The sequence below is a fragment of the Calypte anna genome, chromosome 13 (assembly GCF_003957555.1).
Source record: "Calypte anna isolate BGI_N300 chromosome 13, bCalAnn1_v1.p, whole genome shotgun sequence".
Taxonomy (NCBI): domain Eukaryota; kingdom Metazoa; phylum Chordata; class Aves; order Apodiformes; family Trochilidae; genus Calypte; species Calypte anna.
The window spans coordinates 13,766,813-13,781,700 of record NC_044259.1 but is presented as its reverse complement, the minus strand read 5'-3'; the positions used below and the strand labels follow the sequence as shown (position 1 = coordinate 13,781,700).

The following is a 14,888-nucleotide window of genomic DNA, read 5'->3' as shown; positions in this document are numbered from 1 at the left end:
GTAATCTCACACACTATCTCTAACAAATCTGAACCTCAGCATATGTACAGCACTGCAACATCAAGTGGTTTCTAGTGCCATAGCTCATATACAAGCAGTTGTCTAGACCTAAGCAAAACTCTAAGACAAAATCAAGGTGAGGGACAAGAGAAATAAAGATACTGCCCAAAATACATTGTGTACTTGCTGTTGCTGCTCATGGACTAGGAAAGATTTCAGACTACAGACATACACTGTCAAATTCACATTAAAACACTGTATGAACTATTATAAATAACTTACTGAAAAACATCCGGGCCAAAGACTGCAGCTAAAGAACTTGCTGACCAAATTTCTTCATGATGTGATGCTACATTAGCTAAAAATTTACACAGAAACTTTAACAAACTGTAATTAACAGGTGGAAGCTGCTGCAAGAGGAACCTCAACTTTCTTCCAAATTCATCTTCGTTATTATAATCTGAAAAATGTAATAAAAATATTTTAATCACATAAATAAACCACTTGCTTTTTCACATTTGATATTTATCAACTTTTTGACTCTGACAAGGATTACTTTCTTCTGAAGTATAATAAGTTTAGTCAGACCACAGCCTAAAAATGTCAGAATTTGACTTGAATTTATTTGGTCCAAGATTCTTGTACCAAATTTCTCCATCGAAAAAGGCAAAAAACAACCCCACCCCAAAACCTGCAGTGTGCAACACACATATACGAAGAGCATTTATAGTGGTAGCTCTTCATAACAATATTTCTGTCCTACCATCTCATCCTCTCAGTTTTTCTCTGTTCCATTACTCTTTTTCAATTATTTCAGAGGTTTGGAGGAGTGATCAAGAGGCAGAAGAACATAAAAAAACCTTCCCCAGTCTTCATTCCATAGCACAGTACCATAAGATTACTTTCTTAATGATAAATTGAACTGCAGATTTTATTTCTTCTATGAAGCAGAAATTGATAACCTCAATCAATGGTTTCTACCATATTCTCTTCTGCAATTCCTATCAGTAATTTTCAGCTTGCAGGTCTCTGATTACATAGGGCCAGCTCCTCCATATTCTTTTATCTTACCACTGTTATAAAACAATTGCTTTGCAGAAGAGCTCTACAGACAGCAACAGCTCTAGAGATGGCAAGCTAACATAAAAGCAAGTGAAATTCTCCCCAGCTCAGATGAGTTACCCACTTTGTCACTTTTTCATATAAAACATCCCATTCTCACCACTCTGCTTCCTTTTGTAATACTGAACTCATGAATACAAGCAATCTCAGTGCAATCATCCTAACACACATTTAACCTGAAGCTTGCTGATTCAGTTTCATACATGAAAAAGTGTCACCACAGAACTTACTCATTCTCACACTACAGCTAACTAGATCCTTTATCAAAGTATCTCCCCACAAATCTCATTTGTTACATAATCAACCCTATAGGCAGCACAGTTCAAAGAGTTTACAGTTGTTTGCACCTAACAGAGATTCCCTATAAAGGAAACGTTAGGAAAACAAAACAGGAGAAAAATTAACATCAATAAACCTCCCCTTCTTTTCCAGATATTTCAAAACCCTCCTCACACCAGTTAAAATGGAAAAAGGATGTTTGAAAATTATGAGCAGTCACTCTGCCTCCCTAGATGGAAGAGCTGAGACATCCAGTTTTTAATATCCAGTGAAAGAAGCAAGTAAATTCCCTGTTGTAATTATGCATAGCAACAACAACAACAAACATAGACAGTGCAGGGCTTCACTTGTACAAAGTCTACACCTACAGTAGCTGAATACAGGTGACCAGGCACAGAAAAGTAGCTCTCTCAACACAGTAACACAATAAGGTGAAAATTTAGTTTTTCCTCCAGAAATGTGAACACAACAGCAAGACAAGCTAGAAAAATGCTTTCACAAAGCAGACCTTGAAAAAAAAAAAAAAAACAAAACAATCTGTCTTAAAATTTAGGTTCTAAACAACAGCCAGAGACCTCAAGTAAGAACCTTCTTATCTGCAGCTGAAGTTCTCTGACAGTAAACCATGAATATACAGGGACATATGGCCTAGCACACTGAGGTCAAACTCACACTTCAATTACTAAAATCACTTCCCTTTGAGGAACCATCAGCAGGCCTGCACAGAATGAGCCCCAGAAGTTGTATTATCTGCCACATCTTGCTGTATAAACAACTTGTTTGGAGAACTAAGCTTAACCTAAGGACACTGAAGGTCTGCTCAAGAGTTGATGTTGTTATTCTTGTCACTAACAGAGATCTGTCTATCAGACAGTCAAAATATCAAAAGCCAAAACCTGAGTAGAGGAAACCAACACTCTAATTCTAGCATGAAGAGTTTGTGGTTTTATTTCCTTGATAGAGGTACCCTTAAGACTTTGTGAAATCACTTTACTAGATTTTTAAAGAGTAAAAGAAAGACAATAAACTGCTAGTTCAAGTCAATTTTACAAAAGGGAACGAAGTGTGGACTGCTAAAGAACAGCTCTTTTTCCCAAGACAACCCATATGTAAAGCTTTCCACAACCATCTTCTCAAAGATGGAAAACATCCAATTTTCACATCATATTTTAAAAGTCATAAAAGGGAACTGCATTGGTACACCAAGTGAGTGTACCTAAATCCCATATCCAGTTCTGATAAATAATATTGCAAACCCAGGAAACTTAGTGCCAATATAAATCTCAACATAATGCTAGTTTTACCTCTTAAAATAAGAAAATCAAAACGCAGCACCAAAAAATAATTATTACCTTGAGAAAGTTGCATCAAATGTATGTGCAAACTGCCAGGGATAACTGGCTCTGGAAGTTCTTGAAGAAAAAATCTAAGAAGGCTAATAGCTGAGGGTACATCTGCTTCTTTAACCAGGTCCACATCTTCTCCGTTATCGTATCGCTGCCGAAGCCACTCCACTGTCTCAGCATTCCCATTGACTTGAAAAAGTCCTTCTTGTTCCAGACCTCCTTGGTAAGAAAGAGGTTGCAAAAATAAACTTTTAGACCTAGCATGGATAAATGCATCAGAAAATACTGATAATCAGATATGTTAACTTCATGTGCTGAATTAAAGACTTTCAATGGAAGACAACAGTTTTGTAAGTTCCCCAAAAAACATTCTTATGCCAGCTAACATTAAATAATAGAGTAAATGTCAGCAGCACCTAAAACACACTACTTCCTATGAAGTATTCTACTAAACAGACAGTATCCTACTAAACAGTATCCTACAGCTATTTTTGATAGCTAGAAATAAGTGAAAAACATGAGTAAAGAAATGGGCATCAAGAAAAAAATGAGCCCAAATCACATTCAATTAAAGTAACTTAAAAAAACCCAAATACTATTAAAAACCCACAACCTATTAAGTAAGAATAACAGCTAAATATATTATTTGAAGTTACAGCAAGACAATACATACCATGTTCCTCAATATAGTCCACAACATGGCGGACTATGAATGGAACCTCATTGTCTGGTTGCCCTTCTTGCTGCAGCTCATCAAGTGGAATTCCAAATATTTTGTTAGCAAGAACAGAGTTGCAGTTACTCAAGGAAGGAGAGGAGCTCTTCCTCATATCTTTTTCCAGCCAAAAATCAAAGCTGTCTTTTCTGTCAAATAAGAGGAAATAAAACCAAAAATCACACCAGTATACACCATAGACAGTATCAATCTGTGATATAACATGTTTTAAGTACCTAATCAAATACTCTCTGGTCTCTCTAATCAGTTCACCAATTTAAGAGTTCTGTAATAACTGCAAATGCAGCTAATCAGATAAATTACTATTACTGAGATGTTCTCTTCAATTCTAAATAAAGGACCAACAAGAATATACACAGCAGCAAAGCAATTCCGAAAATTCTAGTTACACTGTTGCTTAAGTTCAAAAGGACTTTGGGAGAGCTAAATTCTTCACTACATTTTCTGACAGAATGTATCAGTCAGGCTTTGGAATTCCAGCACAAAAACTTCTCCAGAACAAATGAAATTAGCAGATCATATAAAGCCAAACCCATACATTTCAGTTACGTTAAATGATCAAGTATTTTGTGATACATGACTGCACTGCAATCAAGTTCCAATGTATTTCTTATTTTCTGGTCTACACAGTAAAGCTTTCAACACCTGCATCAAATTAAACAAAAACAAAACTAGTTTCTAGTTGCTCAGGGATACAATACTTCCGATCATGCAGAAGCTCAAGCTTTACTTGCAAGTCTTTGCTTGACACAGGATCTAGACAGATAACAAAGGTATTACACCAAAGGCAGTGTAAGTGACTCATTAAACTGTTATCCTGTCAAAACCACAATATTTCTTCTAGCAAAGAAAAAACTGTCTTTTCAAAATAAATTAGAAAAAGAAAACATATTTGCTTAAATGCAAGCAGGCACTTCCACAGAGGATGGCACATAGAAGATGAATAGTTAGTCAAAGCACTGCAGTCAAAATTAATACTCTGTTATCCAAATGGATTAGAGAAAATTCTAATAGATTAGAAATACTGTAACTCCCTTGGTGTTTTTTGTTTTTTAGGGGTTTTTTTGCTGAGTATGAGTAAGTTAGTTTAAGAAACTTACCTCAGAGTACTTAAACAGCCGAGTTTGAAAAACGTTTTATGCGCCAGCTGCCCTCACTGACCAAGCATTCTTTTGTCATTTATGGTTGTTTAAGATTATGGCAAAAGATCAGCCTGTAGTTCCTCATTGAAGAATAGCAGAACTCGATCAGTACTTCAGCAGTTAATCTGAAAATAAGGAAAAATTTTGTTAGACCATATAGTTTTCAACAGGTTTAAAGTCAATCACAAGTTTAAACATCACATTTAAGGAATTTTCATTGTTAAAGCAAGGTTACACAGAAGTGTTTCATAGTTCCTACCATACTAAAACATTTAATGATTATAAAAATATTTAGAAGGATCTCAGGCACACTAACTTTAAATGGCACAGCAAAAACCAGCAAAGTCCTACCTAAGAAACATAAAGTCAATCAATTTTCAGTGGGTTTCTAGAAAAGTCGATTACATGTCCAAGCTGCCAGTTCAGAGTTCAAGTGATCATCTGAGCTGGTTATAAGAAGCAACTCCTCCCAAATCAGAGTCCCTAGAACCACCCAAGTTAAAGTAGTGAACACAAGTGGACAAACTTTGTGTTTCATAATTTGAAATCAACACAAGAATTCAGCTGAAACACTTCAGAAAAGGCCCTCTGTGCCCCCTTTCTTCTACTGCACATCAGAACAAAACAACTTCATCCTCCTTTCCAAGTTCTGACAACCTCATGCTCCCACTTGAGCACCAAGTGCCAGTCCCTTCATTAGCCTGTGACACCAAGAATCAAGTCCCTCCAACAGCCTGCATAAGGAACATTTTCCTGCTCCCAAACCTCCCCAAACTGCACTTGTGTTAAGGGAGCCATAAGCTCTACACAAGACTGCTTCACCCTCCTCAAAATTTTCCTGCTCTGAGGCCTAGAGGAAAAAAATATTTCAGGTTCACAGGTGTTTAAATCTTTGCCTATCAACATAAGCAATACTGACCAATACTCTTTCTTGTTCCAGTCATCTGTCTCTGCATATTGTTTTGTATTACAAACAGGTTGTAAATCTGTTAATGTGGACCTTAAAAGTGGATCCTGGTCTGAGATTTTTTTTTTAACCAGTTACAGTATAATCTGTCATTGTGTAATCTTAGTTACTAAAAGATGCTGCCAGATTTCAGTGAAGCAGTTGCAATTCATGACACTCCTATAACTTAAAAAGTCACTACCCAGCCATTTTTTTATTAGTAGTATTTTGGTATATTAAGGGACAGTCAAAATATTCTCATCGTGCAAGTAGATTTCAGTCAGTCCCAATATATCATGCAATTTTTCAAACATTACAATGGATGCAGTCTGTTTTCAAGTTCTACAAAAGGTAATCTATCCACAATGAACCAAACTCATGTTAGCCAGCTGCAGGGCTAAGGGAAGCTGGGGAAAAAAAAAAAAGCAAAGATGTTTGCTGGATCTGCCACAAAGCTTCAGGCTGCCAGGCTAAAATAAACAAACAAACCTTCAAAACAAACATCACCTAATAAAAAAACAAATTAGAAGCAACCACTTCTTTATAGTTCAGCACCAAATGAACAATCCTGAGGTCCAGCTTTCTTAGCAAAGATAAATTTGCACTTAGTTTGACAACATGAAAGCAAAGCCATTGTTACCAGGTGCTGAAGACAAACAGGCTACCTGAACATCTGAACATAAATTCCATATAGGAGACAAAAATAAATAAATTTTAAAAAGATACTAACTTGTATTTAACTAGCTTGGCAGTGTAGCAATGAAGCTGAAACAGTCTTGTTGTTTCATTGTTAGAGCAAAACCGGATTTACAACCCAAGCTTATACTTTAAACAAAATTGTATGTGACTTATCACCAGGAAGAATTCATGAAAGCCAATTTTTCACCCTCTCTGATACACATGTTCTTATCTACACACAATTCAATGTATCCTTATACACATCACTTCCTTTTCAGAGCAATGAAGCCTCTTGCCTTTCAGTACAGGCTTTGGTGTTACCTTCATGGGTTTTGATATGAATATAACATTTACCAAGTCCAGAAAAAGACAGAAACTTCTAAAAGTTATCTGAACCCCTCTGAATTTTATTTCATGTTATTTCCAACACTGTAAAACTAAGGTTACACTCAAAACCTGTTAATAATTAAATATTATATCTCCACTTTTTACAGTGACCAACAGCTTTCCCACTTCCCATCTACTAACACAGGACATACACAACTTCCATGGAGATACATGTGAAAACTTGGACAAGATACATAAACTTCACACTTATTCTAGAGTATTTTAGAAATGCTAATAAATACTGTGGGTTTTTTATTTATTTAGGTTTTTTTTATTTATTTCAGCCACGATCAAACATCTCAAAGAACAGGAGCTGATCCATTCAGTCAACATTTTCTACTTTTGCTCATATTATCCTGACCCTTTTGACCCCTCCCAATTTCTCTTGTGAAGCAGATAGATTGCAAAACTGATTAAAAACAAAACATTCTGTTTTATGATAAAATATTCTTGTTTCATCTTTCTCAATTTACCACCCCTTGTTACTTCAAGCACTTACAAAGCTACCATAGTGCTCTATAACACCTAACTACAGAAAACTAAACAGACAAAAATATCCCTTATAATGATCATGTGTTATACCACAATTTTACAAAAGACTTAAAAAAACCCAAAATATAATATGTCCTATGCAGCATCTTGAGCCCAAGCATGTTAAATAAGGGTACACCACTGTGCTTCATTCTGTATTGTACATTTCAGTGCTCTCATATCTTATTTATAAAGCAAAACCTGTTGGGGGGTAGTGGTGGTGGTACTTGAGGTGTGGGGTGTTTTTTTTAAGCAAGGAAAGTATTTGACAGAGTCTGATGGAAAAACAGTACCAGGAGTTTCATTTTGCCATCATAATAGTATTGACTTATCTTGGCAGCTAGAGAATTCACACCCACATACGAAATGCCACTAAAGAAAACACAGAATACATGGCTAACTTAATATTTGAGAAACACCATGAAAAAGTTTAGACCTAAATTTAGTTCAGCTTTTACATTACTGGCTGAACTACAAATATATGGATGTCATTTTAAATTAACATCCTCAGGGTTCCACCATCTTTCCTTAAAACAAAAGAATGAAACAACATGAAGTAAAAATAAAATAAACAAAAAAGGCTACAAACTGAAACCATGCCACAAGAACGAAAACATTAATTCTGCAAGTAGAATTTCTGTCACAAGTCTCAACTATTTAAAAAATTTATTTGCTTGTTTTATCTTGTAAGAAATTCATATCCTCTGTGTAGCCAAAACCAAAGCTAACAGTGACTGCCTGTCTGCTCTGCTTTTATATATTATTTTGTGGAATCAGCAGATACCACCACTGACTTTTTTTTAACATATGATAAGTAAAAACTAAATGTAAGATGTTAAGATGGAAAAAAGAAGTGTTATAGGGCAAGAAAATCACTTGTCAAGAAACACTTCTCAAGGTCAGAGTGTCTTGTCCAGTCCACAGTGGTGTTACCCTGTGAGCCCCCCACATGTCTGCACACAGGGTCCTACCCAACACATACACATCTTCCAGTACAAAGAGGAGCAATCCTTCTTGGATTGACAGGAAGCTGAACATGAGCCAGCAGTGTGCCCAGGTGGCCAAGAAGGCCAATGGCATCCTGGGCTGGCTCAGGAACAGTGTGGCCAGCAGGTCCAAGGAAGTGATTCTGCCCCTGTGCTCAGCCCTGGTGAGGCCACACCTTGAGTCCTGTGTCCAGTTCTGGGCCCCTCAGCTCAGGAAGGATATTGAGGTCCTGGAGCAGGTCCAAAGGAGGCAACTGGGCTGGTGAAGGGACTCGAACACAGATCCTATGAGGAGAGGCTGAGGGAGCTGAGGCTGTTCAGCCTAAAGAAGAGGAGGCTCAGGGGAGACCTCATCACTCTCTACAACTCCCTGAAAGGAGGTTGGAGCCAGGGGGGGGTTGGTCTCTTTTCCCAGATGACTTTCAACAAGACAAGAGGGCAGGGTCTCAAGTTGTGCCATGGGAGGTTTAGGTTGGAGATTGGAAAGAATTTCTTTATGGAGAGGGTGATCAGCCATTGGAATGGGCTGCCCAGGGAAGTAGTGGATTCTCCATCCCTGGAGATATTTCAAAAGAGACTGGATGTGGCACTCAGTGCCATGGTCTAGCAACCGCAACGGTGGTTCAAGGGTTGGACTCGATGATCTCTGAGGTCCCTTCCAACCCAGCCAATTCTATGATTCTATGATTCTTTTCTGCAATACAAGCAGGTCTGCTTGCAAGCAAAATACCACAAAAACATTGAGTTGTCTCAAATTTTTTGATAAAAGTAATGTATTATGCTATTATATGACTTATAATTAGACAAAATCTTTTATATCCTTCTGGATGCATACAGTAAACACACTATACTTAGAAATCCAAATAAAGCTAAGTTTGAAATGTTCAAAGTTCCAAGAGACTTTCAAAACAATGGCCTAAACTTATGACACAGATTCCAACTCGGAATCACAGGAACTTTCCTCATGTAATGACATCATCTGGAGCTGGATGCCAGGTGGGAGCAGGAGCAAAGCGTGCCTGGGAAATGGTTGTGTACCAGCTTGCTGTAGAACACACAGCCCCACTTGGCAACTGCTCTACTACACACCATGTAACTTACATTTTTTTAAAAAGGGCAACCAGCACTCTTCTCTTAGCTCCAAACATCATGATGATAACAACTGACACTAACTTATTATTTTTATGCCATTTTTAGACTTGAATTACTATCAATATGCCCAATGGATGAAGTGCTCCTGGGCAGAAGAGCTTTTGCTCACCTGACTTTCAGTTTTTCTTCAGATAACAAGGCCATCTTTTCAATTTTGACTGATTTTCTATAAGTTGGGGTAGGGGACATAGCTTGGAGGAGAAAACAAAGCCAAACAACCCAAAACCTGAAAAAAAAGCCCAGCCCAAACTTTAGGCAAACAAGCAGAATACTACCACAACCTCAGGACACAGAAAAGGATAAATGATACTTGTATCAAGATTACAGTTAAAAGCATGAAGAGATGTGCAAGTGCTTTGAATACAAAGAGACATAGAATATCTTCCATGTAGAAAGAATAATCAATTTTAAAGCTACCTTTATGTACTTAGTAGTATAATTCAGTGGTCAAATTATGTAAATAAAGACATTTTAAAACAGCAAGATTACCTCAAAATAGATTTTTAAAGCAAGATGTCCTCTTTTTGACTGTCAGTGAAATCAATTATAGAAAGGCATTTTAGTCAGATGTCTGCATTGGCAAATCAGACAACTGGGCTCAGTTATTTTAATTTCTTAAGAATACATTCCCCATAAAGGCATAACTATAGAATCTAACTTGCAGTGTTGACAGAAACCATGTTAGAATAAGTCTTTTCAAGCAGAAGCAAATTTTCAGCTCCCTTGATTCCTTAGTACTGTTATTAACTCTTTGTTGATGTTTGATTTCTGAATAAATAGGAATCAAAAGGAAACAAGCTTGTTGCAGTTTTGCACACTATCACAAAGGGAGTCAGCAGAAGCATGTAATGCCAGCTCTTTAATTAATAAGCTCACTACTTGCATGGATCTGTGTTCACATGTGTACTCCCTCTCTCACACAGACACCAGACCTCAGCTCCAGCTGAAATTCTCCATCTCACCCCTCCTGAGATAGCTCCAGAAAAAATTCAACTGACAAAACTGTGGTTATTCTGAGAAAGCAAATAAAAACCCAAGAAAAAGACAACATCAAATTTAGCAGAATGCAACAGTAATGTAATTTTTGTTTCCAGGAAATGCAGTGGCAAGCTTTCTAATTTATAAATTAGAACAATTTGAGTTAAGCTTTTTATGTCCTTACCACGGAAGAAAGCAACAAAAAACCCTCATAAAGGCTCCTCTGAAAAAGTTATTGCTAAAACTGGTAGAATTTTTAATTTATTTTTAAAATTCACATGCCAAGAAACAACAGCATTTAGTAGCAGTTGGTTTTCAGTCATTAAAGTTTAGTCTACAATTTCAGCTGACAAAACCAGGCTACACTCTGAAAAAGCCCATCACCAAACACAGATCTCCACAAGAGGCATACCCAATGTCCAGAAAAGTGGCCATGCTTTAGTTAGACTAAGTGCAAAATTTAGGAAAAAAACCTACAAAGCTTCAAATTTTAAGAAGCAAACTGAGCACTTAGCATCTGTACTGCAAAAACATTAATAAAGCCTAAAGTACAGTGACTGTTTCAAGCAACATTCCATAAAATTTTCTATTTTAAAAGTGCAAGTCAAGAGATCACCAAAACTTTAGCCAATTTCCAAGTGTTCTGATATGCAAATATACTATTTTATATTCACTTACTAGATAAAATCCAAGGCTTTTTAACAGCCTGCTACAACTCAGGATCTTTCTACAACCACGTTGCAGCAAGAGGAACTAGAAACCATCAGCAATACCAGAAAAAGTAGATGTTTGCTTGCTGCTTCACACCCACCACTGAACACTGCCAGATTTGCTCTCAGCTGCTGCTGCCAATGCACATGTGCAGAATTATAAAGAAACTTCCTGCTTGCACAGATCCCATCACATTCTCAAAAACAGTAGTTAATAAATAAAAAGCCTTTTGTATCTGGTGCAACAGCCCATTATATTCATCCTACTTGCCTCCCCTCACAGGAAAGCTGTACTCCACCAACCACACACGTATAATTGCCACTACATCAGATAAAACAGAAGTGGAATGAGATTATCAAGTACAGTAAAGTAACAGGAAGAAATTATCAGTAAAACTATGCAACTTCAGAAGTTCACATTATAAAACCAAAGCAGTTGTCAATGCTCTTAAGACAGATTTCGAAGCAGAAGTCAAGCTACCTCAAAGACACACACACAAAAAAACCCCCAAACTATAAATATATAATGTGCTTAATTTATTATACATAAGTTATCCTATTACATACATTTATCATCAGCATGTTTTTCTCCCTCTCAAACAGGTAAGCAGAAAAACACACTGGAACTCAAAACATTAAAAAATGTAATGTCCATTCATTACAGAAACACTGCCTCTATCATAAATGATGACCATGTGCCATGAAAATAAAGGGCAGTCTTAGCATGCCCACTGAAGGAGTAAGATATTCCAATTAAGAGTTCAATTCCATAGCAATGACTCTGTGAATTACAGGGGGAAGGAGAAGAAGAAAAAAAAAAAAAAAAAAGAAAAGATTGTTAATCAGGCCCCCTCCAAAATCAATTCTTGTTGCAACTTGACCACAATCAGATTTGAAGAGATCAGAAACCACAAGGTTGGATATTACATTGCCGACTAAAACTAGGTAACCTGATTTCATTAAAAGAGTGGCAGGACAACAAAAGATTAAATGAAATGTGAAGTTCAGCAAAAAAAAGGGAAAAAAACCCTTTCAACCATACACATTTAAAAAAAAAAGACTATAAAGGAAGAAAGAGGCACATTCATAAGATTCCAGCTCTCATCTTTTCAATTTTGTGCAAGTATTATTACCCTACACAGCTGAGCACAAATTTTAATCCTGAATACACTGCAGGGGACACAGAGGAGAGACATGTGAGTGGAGCAGCTAATAAAACTGGAACCTGGACAATCAAATCAGGGCTCCACCGGATACTCTGTTCTGGTCGAGCAGCTGCCTCACCCAAATGTCCCTACAAGTGCTCAGATACTGAAGAAAATAAAAATAAAAAATAATTAAAAAAAAAATAAATCACAATATCACAAAGCCTCTGCAACCACGGTCTTTGTTACAAGCTGAACACAAACACAACACAGTATCTTAATTTTAAGCTCAAGTTTGTCACATTTTTCTTAATTTAAGACAAATATACAGGATATTTTCACACATTCGCAGGTGAGAGGCTCGAAGAGCAGAATTGTTACTATCACAATAGAACTCTTCATTTCAGTATAAATCAGAATATGGTCCTAGATTCAGCTGCCAAGTATTACCCATTTCTTGTACTGAATGACTCCACCCATATGTTGCAAACATAACAGGTTTCCAGCACCAAAAGCACCTTCTAAACTATGTTTTTTAACAAATGCACTGTATTTTAAGGCTGTAAAAATATGGACAATTCATCTGAATTGACTGAACTTCCACAAGTCTCAACATCTGGCTATGAAGCTGGTATAAAACTACTAAGCCAAATGTGAATTTCCTAAAGCCTTGAGGCAGCCAGTCATTATTCCCAAAGTTTTTACAGTTAAAATTTATAACTTACAGAAAATAATACAGACAGTGGGAGACTCCAAAATGAATTGCCCAATTTTACTAACTTTCCAGAGAGCAACGAGAAACTCTTGCACTCTCTGCCTGAACACATTTTTCACATGAGACATACAGCCTCTGAATTACTGATCCATCTGAGCTTTAAAAACTGCATGTGAAAAATTTGCCTCTTTCAGATCCCTTCAGAGGTTTCAATTAGTCCTTCACTTCTGTATCTCCTTTTCAGATGTTCTGGATAAAGTGTTATTTTTTGGTTCCTAAGTAACAGTCCTCACATCTGAATGATTAATGAATGTATAACTGGTTCTGCAATACAAGAAAAAAAGTTAAAACTTTTACCATCTTTCAACCTTTTTCCAAATACTGAACCACTCAGCAAGATGTTAATCCACACTCAACTCACTGGTTGCTAGATTTTTGGTTTGTATGCTTACAAGGCAGCAAAAAATAATGAAGCATTATGCACATAATTTAAGGACAACTTGAAGGCATTCTCTCATCGACATCACTTCCTCCTCCTTAAGAGCTACAGCACTTTCTTTTAGGGGTGGGGAAGGGAAAAACCAAAACCACCACCAAAAAAACCCCCCCCAAAAAGACTCCAAAAAACCACACCACAACTAAAAAACCCAACCTAAAAAAATCACCTGGGACTTGGCAGGTTTTACTTACTTTCTAATGTGCCCTAGAAAAGGGCATTGCTGCTGAACTATAAACATTAGACCAGAGATCAAAAGACTGAGTATTTTTGAAAAGGACAAAAAAGCTCCAAGAGCCTTCTTACACAGAAAGCTGAGGGTTTCATGAAACTTACTCATGTCAGTTCCAAATACATGGAATATTCCTTCAGCCCCACCTGCTTTTGCAAACATGCTGTTATGTACATTACAAAGAAAAGCTTCACTGCTTGTACAGTTCTCATATTATGAGCCACACATAAATATTAAACTAAGTCTTTTAATGAGGTGTTAGAAAGTCCTCCAATGTTACAAGCAGCACATATAGCACGAGCCCAAACTAAGACTGAGCAGATACTTGCCAAACTCAAAAACTGCAAGCATCAGGAATTAACAGGAGTTCCTCCCAGTGAACTTCTTCGATTTGAACCACGAAACATTTTACTTGATTGGTTTTTCTAAAAAGAGTACTGTAAATTTCCAGTTTGATGCTTTCAAAAAAGAGATATTTGATTCTTTACTGTAATGTCACCAAGAGAAGGGAAGGATTTCTATGGTACCAGACAATATTAAAAAAACAGACAAAGCAGATAAGATTCTAAACACCTTCAAATCTATGCAACAAAGAACATGTGAAGCAATTTACTAGTAATAAGCAGTAAAAAGATACAGGCAGCTGAGTATTTTGGGAGAACAAACTAACTAAATGCTAATCCAGTTCAAGATTTTATTCCAGAATCTCATACTAACTATCCCATCCCTAAGGACAGTCAGGAATATATGGCTGAAAAAAACCCACAACTGTGTAGGTTTTGATTTATGAAGCTTTGGGGTTTTTTTTTTAAGAGTAATTAGCTGGTATTTACTTTCTTCATTCCTTACCTTCCTCCACCAGGACTCCCCGCCTTAAGCCTGAGAGCAGGAACAAATTTTGTACAAATTTAAAAATGCAGCCAGATCAAGGATCTTAAGCGTAAATGAGTTGTGCATTAAAAGTTCAAGCTGCAGCGTTTGATTGCAGGGGTGGGGGTTTTTTGGCTTTTTTTTTTTTTTTTTTTTGAAGCCTAGAAGTACCCTAACATTGGTGCATCTCACGTTAAAGCTAATTTTGGTAGCAAGAAGCATTTGCACTCAAATGTTTAATCCATGAGGAGCTTCCCAGAACAATGGGAACCCAGACTGTCAGATTCCTCAGAAGATACATCTGGTCACAGGCTGGAGCCCTTAAGTCCAGAAACTGCCGTTCCTAACGCTAGTGTTGCCTTAGTATTCACATTTTTAGTGACTTTCTGGAACCAACTTTGTCGACAGGGAGCTGCTAGGCTAGCGCTGACAGAGTG

At 37.0% G+C, this 14,888-nt stretch overlaps 1 protein-coding gene across 3 annotated transcripts in view; it reads right to left on the bottom strand.

Annotated features, from left to right (window-relative positions):
- The window catches only part of FAM13B (family with sequence similarity 13 member B), a 45,648-nt gene that overhangs the window by 29,989 nt on the left and 771 nt on the right, over positions 1 to 14,888 (bottom strand). For all 3 annotated transcript variants that reach the window (XM_030459471.1, XM_030459470.1, XM_030459472.1), the window contains exons 2-5: positions 4,584 to 4,750; positions 3,421 to 3,611; positions 2,754 to 2,966; positions 283 to 460 (exon numbers count right to left, since the gene is read on the bottom strand). In XM_030459471.1, the coding sequence (XP_030315331.1) occupies positions 283 to 460; positions 2,754 to 2,966; positions 3,421 to 3,577 (548 nt within the window). In that variant the 5' untranslated portion in view covers positions 3,578 to 3,611; positions 4,584 to 4,750. The remainder of the gene's footprint in view (positions 1 to 282; positions 461 to 2,753; positions 2,967 to 3,420; positions 3,612 to 4,583; positions 4,751 to 14,888) is intronic.